Source organism: Euleptes europaea, chromosome 5, assembly GCF_029931775.1.
Source record: "Euleptes europaea isolate rEulEur1 chromosome 5, rEulEur1.hap1, whole genome shotgun sequence".
Classification (NCBI taxonomy): domain Eukaryota; kingdom Metazoa; phylum Chordata; class Lepidosauria; order Squamata; family Sphaerodactylidae; genus Euleptes; species Euleptes europaea.
In genome coordinates, this window is record NC_079316.1 from 45,093,354 (window position 1) to 45,120,153 (window position 26,800).

The 26,800-nt window shown below is 46.6% G+C and overlaps 1 protein-coding gene across 1 annotated transcript in view; it reads right to left on the reverse strand.

The window, feature by feature from the left end:
- The window catches only part of RAB6B (RAB6B, member RAS oncogene family), a 61,615-nt gene extending 34,815 nt beyond the window's left edge, over nucleotides 1-26,800 (reverse strand). The window contains exon 1 of the mRNA XM_056849310.1: nucleotides 26,720-26,800. Within this exon, the coding sequence (XP_056705288.1) occupies nucleotides 26,720-26,789 (70 nt within the window). The 5' untranslated portion in view covers nucleotides 26,790-26,800. The remainder of the gene's footprint in view (nucleotides 1-26,719) is intronic.

Here is a 26,800-nt window from a genome sequence, read left to right on the forward strand (position 1 = left end):
CAGAGTTGGCCATTTTAAGTGGCAGGCATTCCTGGGGCTAAGCAGCAGTAGGGGTGGCTTGCTGGGGCATTGTGTAACCATGGGTCGGTCCTCCAGAAGTCAGGAGTGGACCCCCTTCACTGCTCAAGAATACCGACTTCAAAGCCAGCCCGTTTCATGACTCTCTTTTGAAGGCACTGTGAAAGACCCCTGCCTGAGACCCTGGAGAGCCGCTGCCGGTCTGAGTAAACAATACTGACTTTCATGGACCAAGGTTCTGATTCAGTATAAGGCAGCTTCATGTGTTATTTAGAACTAGCCAGAACGTGTATGAAAGTGTCGCATTGTAATATCCCTCACCCCAAGTTGCCCTTTTCTGCCGTCTCAAGTTATTGCCTACCACATACAAGCTTACGAATGCCCAAGTATTCATTTATTTAAACATGCACACAGCTTTTCTCCCTAGTTGGGACTTAAAGCAGCTTAGAATATTGTTCTCCACCACAACCACCCTGTGAGGTAGGTCAGATTGAGTGTTTGTGACGGGCCCAAGGTCACCCAGCAAGCTTTCATGGTAGAAGTAGGGATATCAAACCCAGGTCTTCCAGGATCCTAGTCTGACACTCTATCCATTCCACCATGCTGACTCCAAGTATTCAGCTGTCAGCCAGACTGTCCTGCATAGAACATTTCACCTGTTTAGCTATACGGTATTTATTTATTACCATTACATTATGCATGCATACTATACTAGATGTCTGAAATTAGCTGTTGTTCAGCCATTGTTTGGGGTTCAGTCAGTCCAATATGCTAAAAGTGCTCACAGGCAAATGAAAGTAACTCTCTCTTTCTGTTTTATCAGCCCTCCAGCAAGGAACAACCCAACGAAGACGCTGAGCACAAGATGGAAGTTCACAGGTGCCAGTGCAGCGTTAACATGATTTACAGAAATCAAATAATCAGCGAGGAAGGGCAAGGAGGACATTAAACAGACTGGCTCCCAGAACCAAAGTCTGCATCTTTCCCCTTGCACAGCGGTACACTCTTATCAGACACCTTTAAGCGGGATTAAATATGGAACACCTCTGTGCCTATTGTTCAACAAACTTCCAGTGAAACATGCCTTGGCAGTTAATGTTGGCCACAAGCACACCAATACTGATAACTGCCCTCAAGATTGAGGTTCACAATGTCAAGTCTGAATCCAATGTAGTAGTCAATGATGCCTATATCTTCCTCTGGCATGGAGATTGCACAGGGCAACATTTAAAGATAATTTTGTCATCACAGAAACCCCCCCATTGGAAAGGAATTTGAATACCAACAATGGAACAAGGCCAGATCAGTCTCACTGCAACTGTCAAGCTGATGACCCAGACTCATGGGAGTAGGTCTGTTCTAAATAGTACAGCAAACATGTTCTGATAAATGGCTTTAGAACAGATTACTTTCTCCAGTTCAGCCTAGGGCTGCAGCATGGTCCTTATTTTCAGGTCTACAGCTTCAAATTAATTAAAATGCAGACACAAGCTTTCTAGTGTACCCCATTTTCCAAATATTGGCCAAGCAGCCCCTCCTAAACCCTAACAAGGTCATGTGAATTCTGCAGAAGGTAGCCATAAGGGGCCAGTTGGGGGGGGGGACGGACACAAGGGTACCCTAGTTACATTCCCATGCTATATAGACAGGCCAGAGATCAGAATGCAGAGCAGGATTTCCTTCCATCCATTGAACCCTGGAAGAGATTACTCTACACTGGTGATGGCTTTGGTAACATTTGCCTCCACAGTGCCGTTATAATAGCAGGAGGGAGAACCCGCACAGACATTGCCTGAGAAACTGAGCTATTTCTCTGCAAACATGAAGCAGGCAGGCTATTTGTATTCTAAACCCATGCGCTGCCAGCATCTCGCTCCACATTTCTGAAGGGAAATGCAAACCCTTAGAAGAACAATTTGAAACGTGTCTTGGAAAAATAAATTGAGCTAGTGCAGCTTTCGTTATGTTCTTTTTTAAAAGGCGGGGCTGTGATTTCTGGAGCTCACAGAGAGATCTAACGAAGCAAAATATGGAAAGAAACATAAGGATGTCAGTACAGTAAGTAATATTATTTTGCTCTTAATGGTGCTTCCTCTATTAATCAGCATGGTGGAGATAACACCACAGTCAGGCATTGTTTCTGGGGTTCAAGGTCCAGGTCAACCTATGGTTGCAGCTCCAAGTTGGGAAATACCTGGCGATTTGGGAGGTGGAGCCTGAGGAGGGTGGAGTATGGGGAAGGGAGGTACTTTAATGGGGTACAGTGCCGTAGATTCCACCTTCCAAAGCAGCCATTTTCTCCAGGTGAACTGATCTCTGACCCCTGGAGATCAGTTGTAATAACAGATCTCCAGCCACTCCTGGAGGCTGGCAGCCCTAGGTCAGCCCCACTACCCCTGAAACCATGAACATGCTTCCACCTGCCCTCCTTTGAGGTTCAGTGCACAAAAATCCCCAGCTACATTGAGATGCCAATATATTAATCTCATGGCCCTTAAAAGCTTGGTCCTCATTTCCTTGGGGACTGAGAAAAGCCATAATCCTACAATCTTTTGGGATGGATAAAAGATTAGAATACTGCCTCTTTGAAAAAACAAATGCCAAAATCAGTCTGGTCATCTCAGCCTCCCGTTCACAAATCATTCAGTACTTCATGTCCAATTCTCACTCTTTCTAATAGTGAAATCAATGGTCAGGTATCTATTGATAGGGAGGTGACACAAGACAACAAGGTAGGGATATCGTGTGCATACTTGGGATCACTCCCCAAATGTGTCAGAAAGTATTACACTGTAAAAGGAAGCCCTTCCCCAACACACAAGTGTGCACAAAAATAGCCTGATAAGCACTTGGCATGTTCATTTCCCTCCTGGAACCATAGAACAGTGAGGGCAGTATCATTTATGGAAGTGATAGAAGAAAAAAAGAGAGGGGGATTAGCTTAATTGTGCCCCTAGGACCTGGAGTGGAGATTAGGGTCAGGGGATGTGCCTTTTGAGATATGCATTCCCTGACTCTAATTTAGGGCTGTCAATTCGGTTCGGTCCGAACTGAAAATCAACCGAATTTCCCCTGATTCGGTGATTTTCAGTTCGGACGGATCCGAACTCAACTCTGGCGGGCAACCGGGGGGGCCGAATTCAGCGAGTTCGGGAGTTCGCGAATAAATTCGGCCAATTCGGCCCCCCCTTCAGGGCAGCCCGCTGAAAGGCGCAGGCTGCCCTTTAAACTGATCTGCGCCTCCCAGCTGGGAGGCTCAGATCAGTTTAAAGGGCAGCCCGCCTCCCTTCAGCGGGCTCCGCTGAAGGGGGGCGGGCTGCCCTTTAAACTCATCTGCGCCTCCCGCCTGGGAGGCACAGATGAGTTTAAAGGACAGCCCGCCCCCCTGCAGGGAAGCCCGCTGAAGGGGGGCGGGCTGTCATTTAAACTCATCTGTGCCTCCCGCCCGGGAGGCACAGATGAGTTTAAATGACAGCCCGCCCCCCTGCAGGGAAGCCCGCTGAAGGGGGGCGGGCTGTCATTTAAACTCATCTGTGCCTCCCGCCCGGGAGGCACAGATGAGTTTAAAGGACAGCCCGCCCCCCTTCAGGGAAGCCCGCTGAAGGGGGGCGGGCTGCCCTTTAAACTCATCTGCGCCTGGCGCAGATGAGTTTAAAGGGCAGCTGCGCCTCTCCAGCGGGCTCCGCTGGAGAGGCGCGGCTGTCATTTAAAGTCATCTGCGCCTCCCGCCCGGGAGGCGCAGATGACTTTAAAGGGCAGCCGCGCCAGGGCAGCCGCTCCTCTCCAGCGGGCTCCGCTGGAGAGGCGCGGCTGCCCTTTAAAGTCATCTGCGCCTCCCGCCCGGGAGGCACAGATGAGTTTAAAGGGCAGCTGCGCCTCCCCAGCGGGCTCCGCTGGAGAGGCGCGGCTGTCATTTAAAGTCATCTGCGCCTCCCGCCCGGGAGGCTCAGATGAGTTTAAATGACAGCCTGCGCCTCTCCAGCGGAGCCCGCTGAAGGGGGGCGGGCTGCCCTTTAAACTGACCTGCGCCTCCCAGCTGGGAGGCTCAGATCAGTTTAAAGGGCCCCCGCGCGCCTTCAGGGAATCCCTGAAGGCGCGCTTCGGCCGAATTTTCCCCCGAACTCCGGATCCCCCCGAATTACCGGGGATCCGAAGCGGGGGAGTTCGGACTTCGGACCGTACCGACCCCACAAGGGTCAGATTCGGCCGAATCCGAACTGTACCGAATTTTTTTTTTTTGACAGCCCTACTCTAATTCTCATTCCTACCAGTCCAAGAGAGCCAGCATGGTGTAATGGTTAGGAGCGGTGGTTTGGAGTGGTGGCCTCTGACCTGGAGAACCGGGTTTGATTCCCCTCCTCCTCCACCTGAGCGGCAGAGGCTAATCTGGTGAACTGGATTTGTTTCCCCACTCCTACACATGACGCCAGCTGGGTGACCTTGGGCCAGTCACAGTTCTATTAAGAGCTCTCTCAGCCCCACCTACCTCACAGGGTATCTGTTGTGGGGAGGGGAAGGGAAGGTGATTGTAAGTTAGTTTGATTCTGCCTTAAGCGGTACAGAAAGTCGGCATATAAAAACCAACTCTTCTTCTTCAAGATATTTTACATCTTTAAAGGTTCTGACCATTTTGATGCCAAGAGTATCCAGGCAGGGAGAACGTATTAAGATGAGAAGAAAGGTACCTCTTCTGATTCTAACTAGGCATACACACACAAACACCAAAGACTCTTAAGTTACAATGGGGCAAGAACCCCCGACATAGGGTAGTAGGTAGTAGCAGGAGATCTCCTGCTAATTCAACTGATCTCTAGCCAATAGAGATCAGATCACCTGGAGAAAAATGGCCTCTTTGGCAATTGAACTCTATGGCATTGAAGTCCCTCCCCTCCCCAAACCCTACTCTCTTCAGGCTCTGCCCCCCAAATCTCCCGCCGGTTGCAAAGAGGGACCTGGCAACCCTACCCCGACAGCTGATCATATTCTAGAATGGAAGTGTCTAATTGGTATTCGGGAAAGATGCGCTACGGTCTGTGCTCATTCCTCCGTTTCAAATTCATTGCCTTTCCTATTAAACACAGGGGGCAAAAGATAAAACTCCCCCCTCCCAAAGTGCACACTGGCTGCTCAGGCTGAGACATGCAGCTTCTTGCTCACCCAGCAATCAGGGCACTAGTGTGCTGTGGTTCAGAGCTAGCTGAGTAGGAAGCCACTACAGTTGTAAGAAGAATAAGAAGAGGAAGAAGCAGCCACCAAGTTGTAAGCAACTCATGACAACCACTTCCACGGGGCATTCCAGGCATGAGAGGTGCAGAGGTGGTTTGCCATTGCCTTCCTCCTCGTAGCAACCCCAGTCATCCTTGGGTCTCTAATCCAAGTGCTGACCGTGGCCAACCCTGCTTAGCTCCCAAGTCCTGACGAGCTTACGCCAAACTGAGCTAATCAGGCTGCTATTGTCCTATGAGGGGAGGAGATTTCCTATTTGATTATTCCTCCCATGTGTATGATTCCTAATGAGTGCCCAACTTTCAAAAAGAACAGTAGAATGAGAGAGGACAGTAGAATGGGAATAAGGAAACCAAGTTGGGGCCCCATAAGCAATTGTGTAAGGAGGGCATCATTCCAGAATACTACCCACAAGCCAATTTCCTCTTTTCCCGTTTTGTCTTTTTTTTTAATACTCAGCTGTCCTTAACATTTCATGTCTCCAATGTACATGTACTAATAGTCTTTTTTTTTTAATTTACAAAAGACTATCTTTCTGCATACATGGGAAGTTACATGAATCTGCAGAAACCCTGACCTCGTCTGTGGATAGCTTGGTCTCACTGCCTTACTGATAAAAGCAGAACCAACAACTTCACTAATAGAAAGAACAAGTTGAAGTCCTATGAGAAATTGCAAAGGAACAGACGGCGAGGAACTCTCACCACAAGCACCACTGCTACAAACTCTTACAGACTTGAGTATTTTTCCTCAGTATTCCTTCCATCTGGTTTCCCCCCAATATTCCTTCCACCCACATTTAACGACAATCAACCTTCTTGGGCTCCTGGAACATGGGGTCACTTTCATCAGGCCATTTTAAATTTCTTTATTTTTGTGTTTAATGCACAAAGTACTTTTTTTTTTGCATAGCTTAGGAGTCTTACCCACCAATGTACAAAAATCCCATGTACCAATACCCTAAGCCTCAATACAGAAATGCAGACCTTAAGGCTGCTACATGGCTTCATTACAGCCTGTACTCCCCATTGAGAGGTTGGACTTGGAGCACTGATGAAGGCATTGGCCCTATTAGTAGGCAGCTGAGTTTTGCTGCTCATTGGAGCCAATGACTACAAATCTCACCTCTGCTAGAAATTCTTATCCCGTGTCTCCAGCAGCCTGCTCCCTGACAACTACCACCACTCACTGCCAGACATTAAGCAACCACGTGCACCCTGCCATACTCTGAGGGCTTCACCCTGAGTCTACGTGGTTGAACCATCCACAACAGGACATTGACACACATGCATGGTAATTTCAAGGGGTTGCCAATGTGGCTAGTGTTTCAGTGAACTCTCCGTATGAGAATGTTGATTTCACACAATCACATCTTAGGTTTTTTTGGTTAGGAGGCGTTCCCTGCTAAATCAGCAGGGTAAGTGCTTTGTGACTGTAGAGTTCGATCCAAGGACCATTTCAGTAGTTCCCCATAGAGGGATAAGTTAGGCATGCAGACTCAGCATTTGTTGGAGAGAAAGTGGATCCAGTATCCTGGGGCAAATCCAGAGAGAATCGCTACCTGGAGCTTCCACTGGGAACTGGTGAAGATGCTGAAGTGTGGGTGGGGGGAAGCCCCACCATTTTTATCCATTAGCTAGGCAGCCCAGCCAGATCAATACTAGATCAAAGGTGTCTAGCAGAAGACAGTCCCTGTAATCCATCACGGGGCTCTGAGGCCTCTTCTGCATTATCCGTGCAGCACACAACTGAGGGGGGAGGGGACCTGAGAGGGAAAGAAGGATCGTCGCTTTGGACAAACAGCCGCTTTGTAGTCTTGTCTACAGACAATTGTATGCTCATAATAGGCTCCACATTTCGAACAGAGCATATTGATGTTTCTGCTCATAAATGCAATGCTCTCTGGGGGCTGAAGGGCCACCAACAAAAACAAACACTGCTCATATGAAGCACACAGCCCAATATGACACTAATTTAGAGGTGGATTCACTTGGGTTTTTGCAAAAGGCCTCTAATGTAAAGGTCTGTAAATGTCCAGCCCATGAGAAACAGTTAGAGAGATTTATTATTACAGCATTAGCCAGGAAAGATACAAACCTTGTCAATAAAACCCATTACATGATAAAATAATCTCTTTGTAAAAAATACAGATAAAATTATATCAATTAAAATTAACCTTATTAACATTAGTAACATTTTCTGAGCAGATTTTAATTGCTGCAGAACAATATTTGGCTACCTGTAAGTAACACTGGGAATCTCCCTCCCATAAGAGGAATTTCATTTTCTCTTCCTCCGGACTGGATTCCATTGTGTTAATGAGAGGAAGAATTAGCTTCTGAAGGATTCCCTCATAATAGATACACCTAAATAGAATATGACTTATACTTTCTATTTCACCTGACCTGCAAGGGCATCCCCACTCAGATCATGATAACTTCCTATATTTTCCCTCCAGGATTGCTGAAGGCAAGGCCGACCCTATTGCCAGGGTCAGGGCTCTCCTTTGCTTATTTAGCTCTATAACAGACAGATATTCAGCTGGAGCTAGACGACAGCGAGTTCTTATAGGAGCCAAGTAAGCTGGGGAACTCATGAGCTCTATGTGTCTTTCTGTATCGAAGATCTTTTGTATGAGACCCAGTTAGTAATTTGGGCTTGAGCTTTGTGCTGCCAAAGACTCATGTTCTGGACCCCACCTGTCCTGACAAGCATCTTGACTGGCCCTACTAGGCTGGATCTCACAGATCCGTTCTGCTAGCAACGGCGCTTTCCTCCGCCAAAAGGAGCCTTCCAATGATGCAAGAACCTTCTGTCAGGGGAAGGTTTCTTCTGCTGGAGGACAGCGGCTTCACTAGCAGAACAGATCTATGGGATCCAGCCCCCTATTTGTACAGGGAAATGGTACCAACTCAGCTTCCCTCCCTCTGGTAGTAGCACTACCAATTTAATGTGGAGTTTAAGATGGTTCTTTGGAGGGTAAAAATAATTTCAAAGAATGGATAGTTAAGATTTTGGGGCTACAGTGTACCTTGGACTGAATCTCAGTCCTCTAACAACAGAAAATGACTAAGAATAAGCAGATGTACAAAGGAAGTAGGAACCCAGAGACAGCAGCGGATGACTCCAGATTGCATGTCTAGGATAACTGTGCCAGCGGCACGAGAAGGAAGGCTTCTGATGCAATATTTATGACTGAATAATTCTCGGAATGCGTAGCCTGTCACGTTTTGTCTAAATGCCAACTAGCATTATGATCAGAGATGGACTGACATCCTTCCTCCCTCCCACTGCTGCCCCCCCCAATCAGAGGCCTGAAGTGCTGCAAAGGATCATTGAAGCCAGTTGCTTCCACATTACAAAGTGGTACCACCACCAGCTGCTAGTCAGGATTGCCTAAAAGTAGAGAGGCTTCTTCCAAAGTTAAATGCTGGAAAGACAGACAACACCCACATGGCATATTTCATTCTTTAAATAGAAAAAAGGAAGTGACCTTAATCTATACCCCACGTTTATGGGTGATGGGGACACTATGGTTTTGGATGGCAGATAGAGGACGGACAAATGGACTGACTTAAAAGAACCTGGAAAGAACAAAAGAAAGGAAAGTTGAAACCTTTGTGGTGCCCAGTCAAGATTGCATGATACAGATGAAAGTTCACTAAACTTTTTGACCACCTTTTAATACTCAGATCCACGATGGCTGAAGAGGAGTTTCGGCACGCTCCTCTGGGAAGAGTGACACTTCCAGTCTGCATGCATGATTGCAGGTATGAGATCAGAAAACAATTACTTCAGAGTCAACCCTATGATCATAGTGGTTTGAAAAGACACTGCTGCAATTTCTCAAACTGTTACCTCTATGATCATGCAGCTCAACCTTAAAATATTTGTTTGAAAAGTTTCTATCAGCCATAGGCTTTTAAGGTGGCTTCATAAACACATAACTAGGTGAAAACCACTTGGTAGTACAGCATGAAATAACATGAGCACCAACAATTTTTTAAAGGTCAGCAGCATCAAAAACAGTGTAAATATATCCAGAAAACACATATTTCAAATTCGACAAAGTCTTGGAAGAACAGAAAACTCTTTGCCAAGTACATGAAGCCAAACAAGACTAGGTACCAGGCATGCAGCAGTGGGGAGGCTATTCCAAAGATGGGGAAAGGCCCTGCCTTGGGGAGACACCCACCTCACTCCTGATGATGTAATAACCTAGACCAGAGGCTTTGACGGTTCTGGGTCTCGGGATACAGGCAACTGCTCAGCTTCCTGGGTTTCAAGGCAGCCTAGGTGAGCGCATACCCAGAGGAAGGTTGGGACTGGTTCAGTACAATTCTATGCAAAGTTAACTCCAGCTTATTTCAAGAGTCTTAAACTAGAATAGAACCATAGAATAGAATCATAGAGTTGGAAGGGACCACCAGGGTCATCCAGTCCAACCCCCTGCACAGTGCAGGAATAATTCTGCATAGGATTGCAATGTTGGTTTCCTCCAACCCGAGTTGCATTTAACATATTGTCTAATCAGACCCGCAAAAGGGAAGGGGGAGTGGAGGTAAGGAGAGCCATTGAACAGCAGGAACACTTCGGTAGTTTTTTGTGAAGTGCTCGACACCAGCAAAGCCACCCTCTGTATCCCACCCCACCCCACTGGTGCTCCATCATTAGCATTCAGCATAGCAAAATATAGTTGAAACAGAGAAGACAGGAAACAATCATTAGAGCTGTTGGGGCAGGAGATGATGAGAAAGGATAAGCACTAAATCGTAACCCCACTACTGAGAAAATGGCAGTTTACTGCAGATAACAAAAGAGAGAAGCTAAAAGAGACAATGCACCTGGGAGAAGGAAAGGGTAAAGAAGTGCTGTCGAGCATCCTGATATATAATTAAAAAACGTCGTTCTCCCACAGAGTGGAAAGTACTCTGCCCCTGTCGGCCCTGCAGAATCAGCCATCCTTGGGCAGCTGAAACATACGTCACTCTTAACAGACGTCTCCAAAGAGAAGACACTCCAGGCAGAGAGACGGTCACCCAGTCCAGTGCTGCCAAGGGACGGGCTCCAGATGGTCCCCTTCCCAAGGCAGCACAGAGTCTGGAGAAAGCAGCTGGCACCCATCACTGACGGGGGAGCCACCCCATGCTGCCAGTGACTGCTCTCTTTGCAGAAGGGTGGAGTGAACAACTCACAAGTACAGACTTCACGCATCGCAAACTGGGCTGCTCTCCACATTGTACCAGCTGGCGACGCAGCCTCTTGAGCAGTGCTTCCGCTTCATCACAGCGGGAGAGAGCATCCAATTTGCCTTGTGTTTGCCATTGGCCTTTAAAAAATGTGATCCTGACAGCAGGTGCGCATATACAGAGCACTGCTATTCACAGTTGCCAGGCAACCGATGACAAAGTGAGCAAGCTAGCCGACAGGGTCAGGTGGAGCTTGCAGAACTATAGGTGTCGGGGTGCGGGACACACTATGGATGTGCGGGCACAAGAGCCCAATTAAGGTACAACCTGATCCTATGCATACTACACAGAAGCAAGCCTCAGTAACTTACCCTTACTGGCAGCAAGAAAAGGTTCACACGGAGCCCTCTCCCTATTCCCTCTTGAAACGTTCAGTGAGAATGTTGGGCCAAATTGACTTAAATTGTTGGCCTCCAATGAAGATCCTCTGCATGTTCTAAATAGGTTGGCTTTTCATATTGGTTGGCCGGGAAGTATTTTCTACACCTGCTATAACATTAAATGGTAACATTGGTTTGGATCCCATTGAAAAGATCCCCATATGCGAAGGGGGAGTGATTTTCACTGATCCTTCCCCCTCCCAGGGCAGCCCTCCTACACCCTCTTCATGCTGCTCTGTGGGAAGGGCATAGGGTTGCCAACCTCCAGGTACTGAGGGAGAAAATAGACACCTCTGTACGTATATCAAAAGGATGAGAAAATCAGTACAGGAAAATAGCTGTTAACATTGCCAAATATATTGTAGCTATGCAATTCACATATTGTGAATTGCATAACCTCCAGGTACTAGCTGGAGATCTCCTGCTATTACAACTGATATCCAGCCGATAGAGATCAGTTCACCTGGAGAAAATGGCCCCTTTGGCAATTGGACTCTATGGCATTGAAGTCCCTCCCCTCCCCAAACCCTGTACTCCTCAGGCTCTGCCCCAAAAAATCTCCTGCTGATGGTGAAGAGGGACCTGGCAACCCTAGGAGGGCATCACCATAAAACAGCATTTCAGGGGGCATCTGGAGCTGCAGGGGGGGGGGGGCAGGAAGGGGCATTTCCATGCACAAAAGTTCTTCGACACATGGAAATTAACCCATTGTCTTGATTCATTGTGACTTTTCAAATAAAGCAACTTGGTGGAGAGTGGCAAATAGGGCTGCCAACTCCAGCTTGGGAAATTCTTGGGTAATTATTCATGTACATCATTTATATCCCACCTTTCTCCCCAATGGTGACTTAAGGCGGCTTACATAATTCTCCTCTCCTCCATTTTATACCCCCAACAACCCTGTGAGGTAGGTTAGGCTGAGAGTGTGTGACTGGCCCAGGGCCACCCAGCAAGCTTCCATTGCAGAGTGGGGATTCGATCCTGGTTCTCCCAGACCCTAGTTTAACACTAACCACTACACACACTGGCTGTATGGGGGTGGTGCCTGTGGATGGTAGAGTTTGAGGAGGGGAAGGAAAGGAGCTCAGTGGGGATGTGATGCCATAGAGTTCATTCCCGAGAGCTGCCATTACCTCCAGAGGAGCTGGAGATCAATTGTAATTCTAGGAGAACTCCAGGTCCCACCTGGAGGTTGGTAATCCTAAATGTCACTGACCCACAGATTAGACATAAAAGATGCAATTCACTGCATCAACATAAAATTCCTTAAGGTCAGACCAATAGCCTGGCTTGCCCAATCGAACCACAACCAGAGCAAATATGAGCAATCAGGGTAATAGGCAAAAAGGGTAATAAGTACCACCTTGCCAGATAGATGAAATGTCTACCTAATCCAGCATTTCTTTCCACCTTTGAGAAGCTCAAAAGCAGGGCACAAAGGCAAGAGACCTCCCATCTGCTCTCGGCATCAGGTATACTTCTCCTGAATGTGGATGTTCCATCATGGCTTTTGGAGCTTCTCCCCCCTTCTATGATTTGTTCATTTGGCTTCCTTTCACAGCATTCCAGAAATAATTTTATTCTGTTTTAGGAAATTAGCCCTACTATGTGGTTAAGCTCCTTTTTTGTTTATTTTAGCTCTGATATTAATTTTGTGTGTGTGACTTTAAAGGTTAGGATACTTAATCTTACTGTTTCGGGCACTATATTTGGAGAGGCAGCTGAAAAGCACTTTAGAAATGTGCTAAGGAAATAACCGCACAAACTCTCCCTCCCAGCATTTATATGATGCTTTCAAAAAGCCATCTAAGTCAGGGACCACCTTGCAGCAATGAACCCATTTTAATTAGGAGTTGCATGAAGAAATAGTTCCTGTTTTTGGCTAATCTATTTCCAGGCAATGAAACTGGATGATTCCAAGTTCTACTGTTTTGAAACAGGCTCATAAAAGTAATTCCCATTGAAAATAACTTAACTTTCAACAGGTCCTGTTTATAAGAAAACTAACATGCTAAAGTGCTACGTACAAAAACGCAGTCCACCTTCTAGGGTTGCCAACCTCTGGGTGGGGCCTGGAATCTCCTGGAATTACAGCTGAGCTCCAGACTATGGAGATCAGTTCCCCTACAGAAAATAGCTGCTTTGGAGGGTGAACTCTGTGCCATTACACCCCACTGAGGTCCCTGTCCTTCCTTCCCCACAACCCACCCTCCCCAGGCTCCACCCCCAAATCCCCAGGAATTTCACAACCCAGAGATGGCAACCCTACCTTCCACTGAGTGTAAATTAACAAAGCTGGGGTGCATTTTGTGAATGTCTCCTCTTTCTTGTCATTTATGGCAAGATAAATCACTTGGGACTGATGATGCAAAGTTCTAAATTGTGTTGTCTTTCGCCCACTTCTTTATGGTCTAATTTGCCTTACGGCATGCATGAGGATGTCACTACAAAGAATCTGAAAGATTCGCCCTGACGAAGCTATACACAAAACACGTAGGGGTTGCAAAAATTATTGTAGAATTATTTTCCCTCTGTGCCATTTGTTTCCTTGCCTTCATACTGTTCCTGTGTGCAAAAATTCCTGATAAGGATGCAAACCGTTCAGTATTAATAACTAAAGGTAGAAGTTACAGTGTGAGAGAAGGCCTTTAAATTCATGGCTTGGAATCCCCCCCCCCCCGCAATTTTTACATTTTATTCATAACATCTTCGTAACATCCAGTTCTAGTAAGCTCAAAACCTTGCATGATGTTGGGTGTCAATGCAGCTGGTCCTAATAAAAGTATTACACGGATTGTAGGTTGTTTTTGGATTTTGGACCAGTAGGGCTGCAAACTATTGTTAACCGAAACCCTTTAACTGTCCCATCCTGGGAAACTTCATACAATGTGCTAATACAAGAACTACCTTTCTGGATCAGACTTAGGTCTGCTTAATGCAACAGTGGCCAACTAGATACCTCCAGCAGAGCATGAAGACAATAGCCCTGTGCCTTGTTTGTTCCTAGCATCTGGTACTCAGAGGTATGCTGCCTCTGTACATGGAGGTTCCACTTAGCTGTCACTGATCAGCCTTTCTGATGATTCTGTACGCAGTTTTTCAGTGTTTTTGAAGAAACTCAAAGCACCATTAACAAATCTCAAGTGCCTTTTCTATTCTCATCTTTAGATAATACTTTAGATCATTGTGCCAGCATTCAGGTCAAAGATAACACTATTGTGGCCAGTTTGTTACAGACAGAAAGAAACAGCTGACATCAGCCGTCTTCCCCCTTATCTAGCTTTTATACTGTTATGTCATTACAGATTACAGAACAAGGAAGGGCTTCAGGGCAGCAGGTGTCCACCCAAGAAGCGGATTAAAGGCAGCTATGATGAGATGAGAGACTCTCGATAAAAATGTGCATGTTGCGCCTCTGAGTTATCTGTATAATTATGAATTTGTGCTGCTGCTGCTCCTGTTTAATCTCTACTGCTCCATTTTTCTCGATTTTTTAATTTTATTAGATTTTTGGAATGCTTGTTCTTGATGGCATTTATATAGGATTATTATGGTGGTAAGCAGTACTGAGAGCCTTATGAAGCTAAATGGTAAAATGGAAGTAAATAAAAACAAAATCAGAGTTCATTATGCATGACAATTTATAAACGACATTGCCCAAGTTTGCTTTCTTTTGCATGCTTGCCTTGCCCTATATTTTGAATACAGCAAACTGTACTAGTTAAATGATGTGAGGGTTTACTTTGTGAGAATTCGTTTAGTCATACTTTTACTTATATTAACGATATCCAGCATAAGTAGCAAGAAGGAGGAAGAGGAGGAACATCTCTGTTATTTTCCCTTCCTGTTTCAGGTACCTTATGAAACTTCGGTGTGGCCAGAAGTGTGAGTGCTTGGGCATAAGCTGAAGGGCAAGAGCTAAAGGGCTGTTGGCCCTTTAGCTCTTAGCCAGTGTCTCACAGCCTGCGTCTTTGGACATGCCAGCCAATGAGTTATGCAACAGTCCAGGATTTAGTTGTTTTGTTTGCTGTTTACTGATTTTTATATTTTTCTGTTGTATACTGCTTTAGGTCCCTTCAGGGAGAAAAAACAGGGTACAAATGCGTAAACAAAGATGTGAAATCACTATTTTGTCCTAGCATGGATAACTTTCCTGCTATTTCAACTGAACCTCATTTGCCATTTAATTGTAGGGTGGTCAGCATTGTGCTAGCAAATGCTGGGATACTTTTGGGGCAGTGCCTGGGGAGGGTGCAGTTTTGTCATCATTGAGTGACGCACTAGGAATTTCCCCACTTTGGGGTGATGCTCTAGGAATTTTCCCAGTCTCTAAGGTCTTTACCATAGAGATCGGAGAAATTTTTAGAGCAGCATGGAAGATGCAATGTCACTTTCAAGTGGAAGGGCCATGGACATGACGTCAAGTCCAGGTGATGTTCTAAGAATGCCCCAATCTCTAGGCCTTTACCTTAGAGATTGGGGGGAATTTCTAGAGCATAACCATCAACACCATCCCCTCATTTTTCTCCTATTCAGCAAATTATTGAGGGCAGAAGATTGCCTGCTGCCACTGAGCAAATTATAATCCAGTTCTGTTGCTCAGTCATCCTTTTTTGGAGAGATTCTTCCTCGTCCAGTTTGGATTTCATGCTCATGGCAATTAGGGTGAGTGAGATGCCTAGGGATTGTTGTATTTATTGAAAGCATTTGTTAGCTTACTTTTCTTCGGTAAGCCCAAGAAAGGGACAATCATGCAAATTCAAACAACATATTTAAAACTATCAAATCTGATATACAGAAAGAGGGTTGTCAGTTCTGGCTTTGGAAATTCCTGGAAATTTGGGGGTAGAGTCTAAGGTGAGTGAGATGAGGGGACGGACATCACAGCAGGGTATAATGCCATAAAGTCCGTCCTCCAAAGCAGCCATTTTCTCCAGAGGAACTGATCTCTGTAGTCTGGAGATTAGTTGTAATTCCAGCAGATCTCCAGGCCCCACCTGGAGGTTGGCAACCCTAGAAGCAGCCCAGGCACAAATATGTTCATAAAGTTAACACAAAGACTCCTGGAAGAAGACCAGTTTTTACAGCCCTCCTGAAGGCCAACAAGAGGAGATGTTTACTCCTTCATGAGTAGCTCATTCCAGAGTTGTTGAGAAGCCACGGGGCATCCTTAACAAGCATGGGTCTGTGGAATGGCATTGATGTCCAGGTTCATATTGCCTGATTTTTAACTTATGTGAGAAAGGGACTCGAGCCATATCCCTCTGTCATGCTAACTTTGATTCTCCAAGGTTTACCAGGTCTCACACTTTGGCCCTGAGGAGACTAGTTTTAGGGCTCATTCCCAGGGCAGTCAGTTGAACTCTCAGGGGTATTACCTAGCCACATATAATGGGTTGTCTATGGCCTAACTATACATTTTATTCACCTGGTTCCTCTCTGCTTCCACCACAAGGATGTTTGAGCAAACATGCCTTGCAAGTTTTGTGCTTGGAATTCAACTCCCTGTCCCAATTCAAAAGACCACACTGGTGAACAAGTAGTTCCTTACAACTCAAGTACACAATTTTTTGCCAGCATCCACAGTATTCTATTTTCAGTGCTTTAAGATCAGTTCAAACACCAAAGAGGGCACTGATAGCATTACTAACTCAGACTTGGGAAATTTCTGGAAAGGACAAAGTTTGGGAAGGCAGGCAGGTTGGGGTTTGGAGAGGGGAGGGATTTCAATGTCATACAGACTACCTTCCAAAGCAGCCACTTTCTCCAGGTGAACTGATCTCCGTCATCTGGAGATCAGTTGTAATAGTGGGAGATCTCCAGCCACCACCTGGAGGTTGGCAAGCCTAGCCCTAGCGGAGGAGCCAGGGTAGGGTTGCCAGCTCCGGGTTGGGAAATACCTGGAGATTTTTGGGGTGGAGCCTGAGGAGGGTGGGGTTTGGAGAGGGGAGGGACTTCAATGCTATAGAGTCCAATTGCCAAAGCGGCCACTTTCTCCAGGTGAACTGATCTCTATCGGCTGGAGATCAGCTGTAATAGCAGGAGATCTCCAGCTACTGCCTGGAGGCTGGCAACCCTATCCACCCATTCTAAATTATTTTGAAACACAGGTTTCTTTAAGTTTAAAGGATCACAACTTGGGGGTTGAATTCAGTGATGCATGAACAGAAACCCCATTAGCCCACCTCCACTTGCGAAATCAATAGCACTAGATATCCGGCAACCTGCCAGTCCTGCTTATTACCTGCAGAATATTTTACACAAGCAGAAATGCAAATTGGGAATACAACAAGTTTAATTCAGCACAAGCTGCCAGCACAGTCTCTTTATGCAGAAATCCTCTCCTGGATTCAATCCTATCCCCAAAAACAGAGAGTATAATTTTGGACTGGAAATTTCCTGGTTAAAAAACAACAACAGCGGCAGCTCATGGCCAACAAAAGTTCTAGTGCTACAAAATCCTTCCAACCAACCTACCAGGTCTGCCCACACTGGAGTCCTCCAGCTGCTTTGGTAGATTTTTTTCAAGATCACTATAACAGTTATGCCTCCTGCGGGGGGTGAATGCCTTTTCAGCTAGCCGAACTGTGAAAAGGGGAGGAGGGTTAAAGAAGGGGAGGGGTAATTAGGGAAGTTATTTTTTTTAAGGCAGATATAATAAATCTAAATTTTAAAATTACTGATCAAACGTGTATGTTGAATAAGACTATATCTCAATAAGGTATAATGCCATAGAGTCCACCCGCCAAAGCAGCCATTTTCTCCAAAGGAACTGATCACTGTAGTCACTTCAATTTTTTACTGGAAGTGACCCCATTGCACCAGCGCAATGCCAGCATGCCAGGCCCTGCCCCTAAATTTCTCCCATAGGTTGCTGGCTCAGACCTGGCAAACCTAGCGGGAGGCCTTGGCAGCCCTATCAGATGAGGCATCTAAGCACAATTTTGGGAGAGGTTTCATTAAAATCAACAGCCCTCGTCTACATGTATCCTGAGGCATATTTTTGTGTTAATGTCATACTGAAGTTCCAATTATAGATATCAAAGTTAGATCCGAGGAAATTTCAGAACATGCTAGCCATTGCCAGCAGCTATCTTATGCCAGTTCTTCCTCAGTCCTCCTACAACAGAACAACCTCCATAATGGACAAATATAATTCAGGCTGAATACAACTATATCACAAAAGCAACAGCAGTTGCTTCGGGGGTTTTTTTCCTTCTTCTTCTGGAGGGCAATGCAGGCTTTCTGCCCACTATCTTCACAATACAGTTATCAGGCATACTTGTGTGTGTGTGTGTGTGTGTGTAAAGCGCCATTTCTGTCATGCTTCAGGTAGATTTCATTTCTGTTTAATTGAAACAATTCCTTAGTCTGTCAAAAGTTCATTCATGGCCTTGTTTAAGGACACATTCCATTTTTAAAAAATTGCTGAACTGTTCTTATAGCAGGGTGGTGATGGATTGGTGACATTACATGCACTGGTCAATTAGCACTGCACATAGTCAGCTTCTGCAGCAAATTTGCAGAGTCAATTTTCCCCAAGCTTAAGCCTGGAGAAAAAAAACTGCTTGGCTGTTAAGCAAGGTTCCCAAGCACCCCTACCTCGAGTAAGTATTTGTATGAAGTCTAAGTTACATTCTTCGTGCTTCAGGAAACTAACTTCAATGGAGGTGGATCTAAAGATCTTAACATGAATGAAACCAAAAGAAGCCTTTTAGAACTGGGAAGTCTTCAGAATTATAGACAAATTCTCAAACTACAGGATGAAATAACCAGAAGCTTAATATGTCACACCAGGGTTAAAAGACCAGTGGAATCCAGAATGTGGAGCTAAAAATAAACCTTCACTTTCCTAGAGTTATGCATAGCCGACAAGCACAACAAATTAGCTTGATTGGCAATACTTATTCTGCTCATAAAGCTAGAATTGATCTGTAAACACTGCTATCAGGAGGTGGGAGCAAAATATAATTGAGGAGGCAGGAGTGAGTAGTATAATGGTCAACAGGGATCAATCTTCCCCTAGCAACCTTTCAGCATAGCCAGCCTCTCTCTAGAATGCTCTGACCTGCTGTGGTTATATACTTGTATCCAATGGTACATCATTTTCTGATTATGCAAAGGCTTGGATCCTGTTATTTCCTGGCCATCCTATGGACTCTTCTTCCCAGAAAACTGATAACCCAAACTCCTTGTTTTGTTATCTTTGGCTCCTGGATCCCTGCTAAGCACTCTGCCCTAACCCAGCCAAGAAACAAAGGGTGCATTCCTTATATAGGGAGTGGTTCAGACCCTGGCTTGTCACAGCCCTGTTGAACATCTTCACTTCACTATCTGAGCCCCAATACTGCTGGCAGAACTGATAGATAGGTATACATGAATTTAGCACCTCTCTCAGTATGTTTTGATATTAATTCCTCACTGAACTGCACAGAGATTAAAAAAGGTACCAGGGAGGGAGGGAGGGAGAGAGAGAGAGAGAGAGATAATGGGTGGGAGGAAACAGAAAGCCAAAAACAGTCAGGATGTAGTTTTAACATTCACTTACTGGGGAAAGGGAGCAACAACAGAAGGGAGAGCATTGGTCTCCATGGCTTGCCTGTAGGCCTTCCTGGGACAACTATCTCACCATTGCATGGAAGAGGATGCTGGACTCAACAAAGGGTTGCCAACATCCAGGTGGTGGCTGGAGTTCTCCGAGAATTACAACTGATCTCCAGACGCAGCAACCAGTTCCCCTGGAGGGTGGATTCCATGGCATCACATCCCTGCTGAGCTCCCTTCCCAAACTCCACCCTCCCCAGGCTCTACACCCTAATCTCCAAGAATTTCCAACCCCAGAGTTGTTAACCCTAACTCAACAGGTCATGGGCCCAGTCCAGCACAGATACTCGTCCATCCTTATGAGATAACCCAAGGAATATTCAGCTAAATATTCTGGGCTACTGCAAGGGATTTATGCTGTACAACTGTTTATCATATAAGTTAGAACTGCCTTGCATAAATGAAAGGCCCAGAATAAAGACCACAGTTCCTTGCAAGAACTCAGTTTATAGCAAATTAATTCAAAATTTGGTAAGGAGTTGATAAGTAGGAAATCCACCTGACGGTGACAAGAATATGCCAAAAGCTAGCCTATGCGAGGCTCCCTCTGAAATGCAAAGCAGGAGCATAAAGAGGCCAAAACCATACTCAAAAAGTTATCTTATCATCGCAATTTTAAAGACAGCCTTTTCAGAAGCCAAGGGTTACTCGCCCACAACAAATTTCCTGGTCCATCTATCCATACTCGCAGATCTAAGCTACCAACAATTTAAACAAATTACTGGAGCTTCTGGATATGTCCCAGTGATCTGAGGTGGTATCCAGCATTCTGGCGAGAGACCATGGCAGAGGTCAGTAGAGTGGGGCAGATACCAGTGGAGCCCAGCAGAAAAGCTGCCTAATTACATAAGGTTTAGGCCTTAAAAGAACAACCAAGGGAGAAAGAAAGAAAAATTCAGCCAGGTGTGGACTTTTTCCTTCAGCTAGCTGGCAACCCAATGTTAGTAAACGTGTGGTATTCAAGGGGGGAAAGCCACCCAATTCTCTTCCAGTTTACTAAAAATTCTCTGCCTGTTTCACTGGGGTGATTCTTATTTGTCACAAATGATCAAGTCAGCAGCTATTATGATTTTAATCGCTCCATCCCAAGTTACACTGTAGAGGGCAAGGTCCCAAATATTTATTAACCCCCTGGCTATTCCAGTCTGCATTACTGATATACCTTCACTTGGGAATACATGCTTCTTGAAAGATCTTTTCTGTTAGTCATATACCTGACCCAATAAGATCCATAGACAAGGCTGGGTTCATAACTAAGCATATTCTGTTCAGTAGCAAACACACTAGCAAATGTCGTAGATACCACCGAATAGCAAATTCAGTAGAACCAGCTACCGAGTGAAACACCACTGCAGATTCATTTAGTCTTAGATGCATTCAAATTTATAACAATTATGAAAAACAAAAATCCAATATTCATCACAGATAACAATTCAAATAGAAGATACATTTAGATTACTATTTCAAAGGCTTATTCTTTGGAGTTCCATAAACACCCAGCAGACAGACTCTTTTGGCCACACAGGTGGACAAAATAGTCAGAGGCAAAGAAAAAGGGGAAGAAAAAGACAAAGTTGAATGCTTTGGCCTTTTTATTATTTTGCCCCAGGATACTTTGGTGATGTGCGACACAAGACAGAGGAAGGGAGAGAGATAATCACGGATGGAAAAAATTGACCAGCTGACTGGTAGTTTTTGATCAATACTATAAAAGCAGGGTAATTGTCTGGAACGCAGCTGCCTGTTGGATGCCCGGGCGGGGACAGTCAAGGTCATCTGGCCTCTCTTCCCTCTGACAGAGTTTTCATTCTAAATGTAATTAAAATTCCATGGCTCTGAGTGACACACCACCAAAGGGCAACCCAGGAGGGGAAGTACTTGCTGTCCCTGCAGATGGGCAGGAAATGGTCAGGAGGAGCAGAGAGAGCAGGTAGGCCCAATGGAATCCCTCGCTTGAGGCTTAAGGCACCAAATCCAGATTAATGCATGGCATTCCCCCCTTTGATTGTGGCTTCCTAGAGGCACCTGGTTGGCCACTGTGTGAACAGACTGCTGGTCTTGATGGGCCTTGGTCTGATCCAGCAGGGCCTTTCTTCCGTTCTTGCAGTTGGTGTCATATGCCTCTTTCCTCACCCACATTACTGGGATTGGTAATAGGCGAGCTAGATTTCCACCTCTGCTACCATCACTGGGATGAGAAGTTATTGATCGAGTAACATGTCAAAAAGGGTGTGGGGAGGAACCAAGGGAAGAAAACTTGTAACTTTGCTGTTCTCTGTTCAGGTAAGGGAGGAATATTTTAAACATGAAGTTCCCTTTTTCTCAATTCTCATGGATCAGCCATACATTTGGGAAATAAAACACAAGCGAGTCTTGTGACACCTTAAAAGCTAAGTTTCAGTGTGGCACAAGCTGCCATGGAGTACAACCCCCTTCATTAGATGCCTCAAGTGTGCCACCTATGAAGTAGGCTTTAGCTACAAAAACTTCAGCCATTAAAAAAATCTGTTAATTGTCAAGGTTCCACCAAACTCATTTTTGGTTTTGCTGCAATCTTATAAAATGGCTCCCTCTCTGATATCTGGACATTACTTTTTCCTTCCCTATTGAAGAAAACTTCCACTAACTAGGTGCAGAAAAATATTAAGTGGAGCAAGGACCAGTGTGTGTATGTGCATAAGTCCATGTGCATATGCCATCTAACTAGCATCTTAAGTGGGGTGGCAAAGGACCATGCAGTATCTCTTAATGTGGCTCAGAATGGTAAGAAATATGGCTCTTCAAAAAAGAAAATGAAATCTTTAAATTAAAGTATATGGGAGGGGCAGTGGCGTAGCGTGGGGGGTGCAGGGGGGGCCGGCCGCACCGGGCGCAACATCTGGGGGGGCGCACTCGCAGCTCTCTGCCCCTGCCTGGCTCACTCACTCACTCTCTCTCACTGCAGTGAAGACGTCTTCCAACCATTCATAAGCCGCGGTATCCAAAAAACCCTTTCAAAGCGGTGTTTTTTGTATAACATTTTCAAACTCTCAGCAGGCCTCCAGGGGGCGGGAAAGCCGCGGCCCCGCTCCCCAACTCACGGCAGGGCCGCCTCAGGCATTAATCTCCCTCCCCCTCGCCGCTGAGGCAGGGCCGCACGGCGGAGCCCACAACGTCGGCCTCACCCGGCCCAGCCCACCTTGGGGGTGGGACTCAGCAGCTCCTCCCTGCCGGGCCAGCGGAAGGGGGGGGGGAGTTTCAGAGGAGGCTGGAGGGCGGCGGCCGTCTTGTTTGTGGCGAGCAGAGGCGGCGGGGAAGGAGGGGTGGGGGGCGAAGGCGAGACAAAGCTGAAGGGCGCGGGGCGGCGCTGGGCCCTGAGAGAGGCGCCGGTCCCGCGAGGGCCGTCCCACCGGCCCGGGAGCGCCGCCTGCAACAGGTTCCTGGGCACGCGAGGCCGCCGCACTCCTCCAGGCCTCGGCCGTTGGTCTCCGCCTCGGTCCCGGGTGGTGGGAGCCGGCGCCACCCGCCTCAATGCGGTTCGGGGCGAAGATGATGCCGGTAAGTGGCCTCTGGGTTGCCATAAGTCGGCTGCGACTTGACGGCACTTTACACACACACACACACATTGTTAGAGAAACCACTTGTGGATTAGAATTTGATGCTTAGTGAGAATTGCCTCCTGGACTTTTCTTTTTCAAACTCATCTTCCACTTATTACTAATTGGTGAATTTGAATTGTATACAGTTAATTTAGTTTTGCAGCATGGGCCAATTTACTATACATCTTTGCCTCCTGTGGCCAGGATGTGCACAGAGGTGTATAGCAAGCATCATATCAGTAAACAGTAAATATATGTTTTGGGCATATGAAAATGAATGGGGGGGGGGGTACATGAAGTCCCAAAAGGAAGCCAGTGGCTGCTTTCCACCTAAACAACACAGGAGGAGTATGGCCCAAAGACAAGCAGGCATAAGGTTTGTATTGCATCTTCCAAACACCTCTTAAACACAAATTATTAAGTACAGAGGTATTTGCAAGTCCCACAGCTGCTTGGTATACCGAAGGCCCCAGGTTCAGTCATTTTACTTTAATTACATCAGCACAAACAATACATGTGCTTAGGGGGTAAGGGTTTCTTTAACTAATCTAGTGGAAGAGACTCGAGTGCTAAAATCCACGGGTTAGGGGGCGCAAATTACTTGCCTTGCCCCGGGTGCTGACAACCCACGCTACGCCACTGGGGAGGGGGTGGGATGCTAAAGTGCTCAAGTATGTGAAAGGAATGGCAGACAAAGATTTGTATGGGAGTAAATGGCCCTGACATGGATAGCCCAAGCTAGCCTGATCTCATTAGATTATGGCTGCTATCAGGGTTGGTCATGGTTAGTATTTGGATGGAGACCACCCAGGAAACCCAGGGTTGCTATGCAGAAGCAGGCAATGGCAAACCAAGTCTGAACATCTCTTGCCTTGAAAACACTACAGGGTTGCCATAAGTCAGCTGCAACTTGATGGCATTTTCTACTGCCACCAAAGGGCTTCTTAGAGATATTTTACAAAAGAGAGATGACAGAGGTGAACAGTTGCTTGTAATCTGAATGTGAACCATTTATTTATGCTAGTGCACTAAAACAACTGCATAGGGTGTTCCTGTGTGCATACACACACACACATCTTATTGTGAGATCTCATGTGTGCCACTTCATAATAAAGGACACACATTCACCAGTGTTTTGGCTGCTAATTAATCAACATGTCTGTTATCAGTAATGTTAAGATATATAATTTAATTATGAAAATAGTCATTCTTATAATGGCTCTTTATTGATCTATTCTCTTCTCTAAATTTTGATATAGTTTGGATCTTTAATTGTATAAAAGGTTGCAGATCCCTGACCTAATGTTTCTATCAGCACAGACAGCAAATGAGGAGGCATTTTATCTTTTTTGCTGGTGAAATCCAACTTTGTGGGGAATGGTAAGGTACCCTTAGATAAGAACTAAGGAACAAGATAGCATTGAGTCACTTAAGTGTGTCCCCAAAAATACTGTAAGCTTAGAAGTGGGGTCCCATTCCAAAAGGGCTGAGAACCAGTGACAGTCACTGGGGAGGGAAAATGGCTTCAGTGGGAAAGCATCTGCTTTGCATGCCAAGGCCCAGGTTCAACCCCCAATGTCTCCAGTAGCAGGTGAAGTGAAAGACCTCTGCCTCAGATCCTGGAGAGCTGCTGCCAGTCTGAGTAGACAATACTAACCTTGACAGACCAATGACCTGACTCAGTATACAGTAGCAAAATTTTCAGACTGGTGGTGGGAAAACACCCCAGGGCTTTACATTTCTTGTAGCATATGTTTATGACTCTGGCCTTGGGCCTTAGTTTCACTGGAAAGAGCCATGCCCATCAGGGTTGTGTTTGTCCTGCAAGCATACACCAGCTTCAGAAGCCATTCTTTTTTTTATGGCTTCTAGAGGTCTTTTGGGGACAGCCATCCCCATTAGACAATTTAACACGTAGTGTACGCTACGAGAAGAATATTTTGAAACTTCATCTCTGAAATATGAACTGAAACAGCTCCTGCCAACACCATGGAGAAAAGGAACGTTTGTTTCTGCTGACAGGTATAGTGATGGCAGGAAATGATGGCAGGAAATGATCCAATGAGGCACTGGACACAGAGAACAGAAGGCTGATGGTGCTGAATTGTAAAGAAGCAGCAACAGGTCTTTATTCCTCCATTTCACCCTTATGATCAGCAGCTTTAGAAACTGACCACTGGATGTTTTTGATTTCTTACAAGTCGCAGGCTGAGGATTCAAGCTTACTTAATATTTTTTTACTACGTTTTACTGCAAGTTTACATTTCTGTCAACTGTGGGCCTGAAAAGTTCAAGCTTAGTTGAAACCATTCCCTCTGGCATGGAAACTGTCCCCCTCTCCAAAATATAGGGACCACCTTGGGGTTAGGCAGCAGTGGTAGAGAGGGAGGCACTCTGCACATGTTTAGAGGCATTTTGTCATGACTTCATACATTCCAGATTCTGATGTGTGGGGAGCAGGAACTTTTTGTTGGGGGATAACTCTTTAAAACCAAATAATCATATGCATGCCAAAAAAAAAAAAAAAAAAGGGAAAAAACACATGCTAGGGATTGAGCACTGAAGGTGTTTCCCTTTCTCTTAGGCCTGCAAACTAGGCTGAACAGATCCATCACCCCTGCAGAAAGGTTTCTGGCAGCAAGCGAAGGCGCCTACTGGACCGGAGGAGAGCGCTGGGGAGTATCTCTGGTTTGTGATTCCCATTGGCTTGCCTTTGCTGAGTTGAGTGGGGAGGAAGGTATCTATCTGGTCGCTAGGTTTTTAATAGGCAGCGGGGGGGGGGGAGGGCTTGGAGACTTGGCCGGCAGTAGGGTGTGTCTTCTCTTCAGTGCCTGGCTCCTGCCTTTATTTGCGCAAACCCATCCCCAAGGCAGACGCCGGCTAAGGGTCCAGAAAACCCATCTACCTCCAGCATCTGCACACTGCCTTGTCAGAAATGGGAGGGGGGACGACGAGCGGAGAGAGATCTCCCCCCCACACACACCCCGCACCTTCAAAGGTTGTGCCCCCCCCCAATCCTCAGACCCCCTAACACAATGGGCACCCTTTCCGAAGAAAGCGGCTACTCCACCCCATCGCCAGCCTCCTGGGCCCCACACCCAGACTTTGATCTTCCCGGTTTCTCCTGGTAACGGGTCTCTCCCGCAACGCTTTGGCTGGAAGCCTTCCCCACACCCACCCAGCCTCCTGGAGCGGGCAGCCGTGCGACCCCGCCGTCCGAGCAGATCCGAGGGCGAAGCGGGAATCTGGGGCGTGGGGGGAGAGCTGCACGCAGAGCCCAGCGACGGGAGAGCTCAGCCGGGCGGGCAGAGGTTGCCGCAATAGAACAGGCAAAAGCCTCCGTCGAGATCACCGGCGATCTTCCTTCCCGGAAAGGGGGAGGGAGGGAGCCCGCTCGATTTCGCAGCCTGGTCAGTTTCCCAGACTGGCCAGCTTCGCAGCCTGGTCAGTTTCACCGCTCGCCCCTCCCCGCCAGCTGGGAAGCGCAGAGGAGGCGGCGACCCCGCCGGCCGAGCCTGCCTGCCGCGACGGGCGAGCCACGGGCAGGGCTTGGCGGGCGCCTGCCGCAGCGAGCCCAGCGGCACCTCTCCCTCTCTCTCCCTGGCGTGCGCGCCCCCTTTGCAGCGGCCACCTTCGGGAGGGGGGGGCGCGCCCGGCGACTCACCGCTTTGCTCCCCCAGGAAGACCAGCTTGAATTTCCTGAGCGGGTTCCCGAAGTCGCCTCCCGTCGACATGGTGCCTGGCT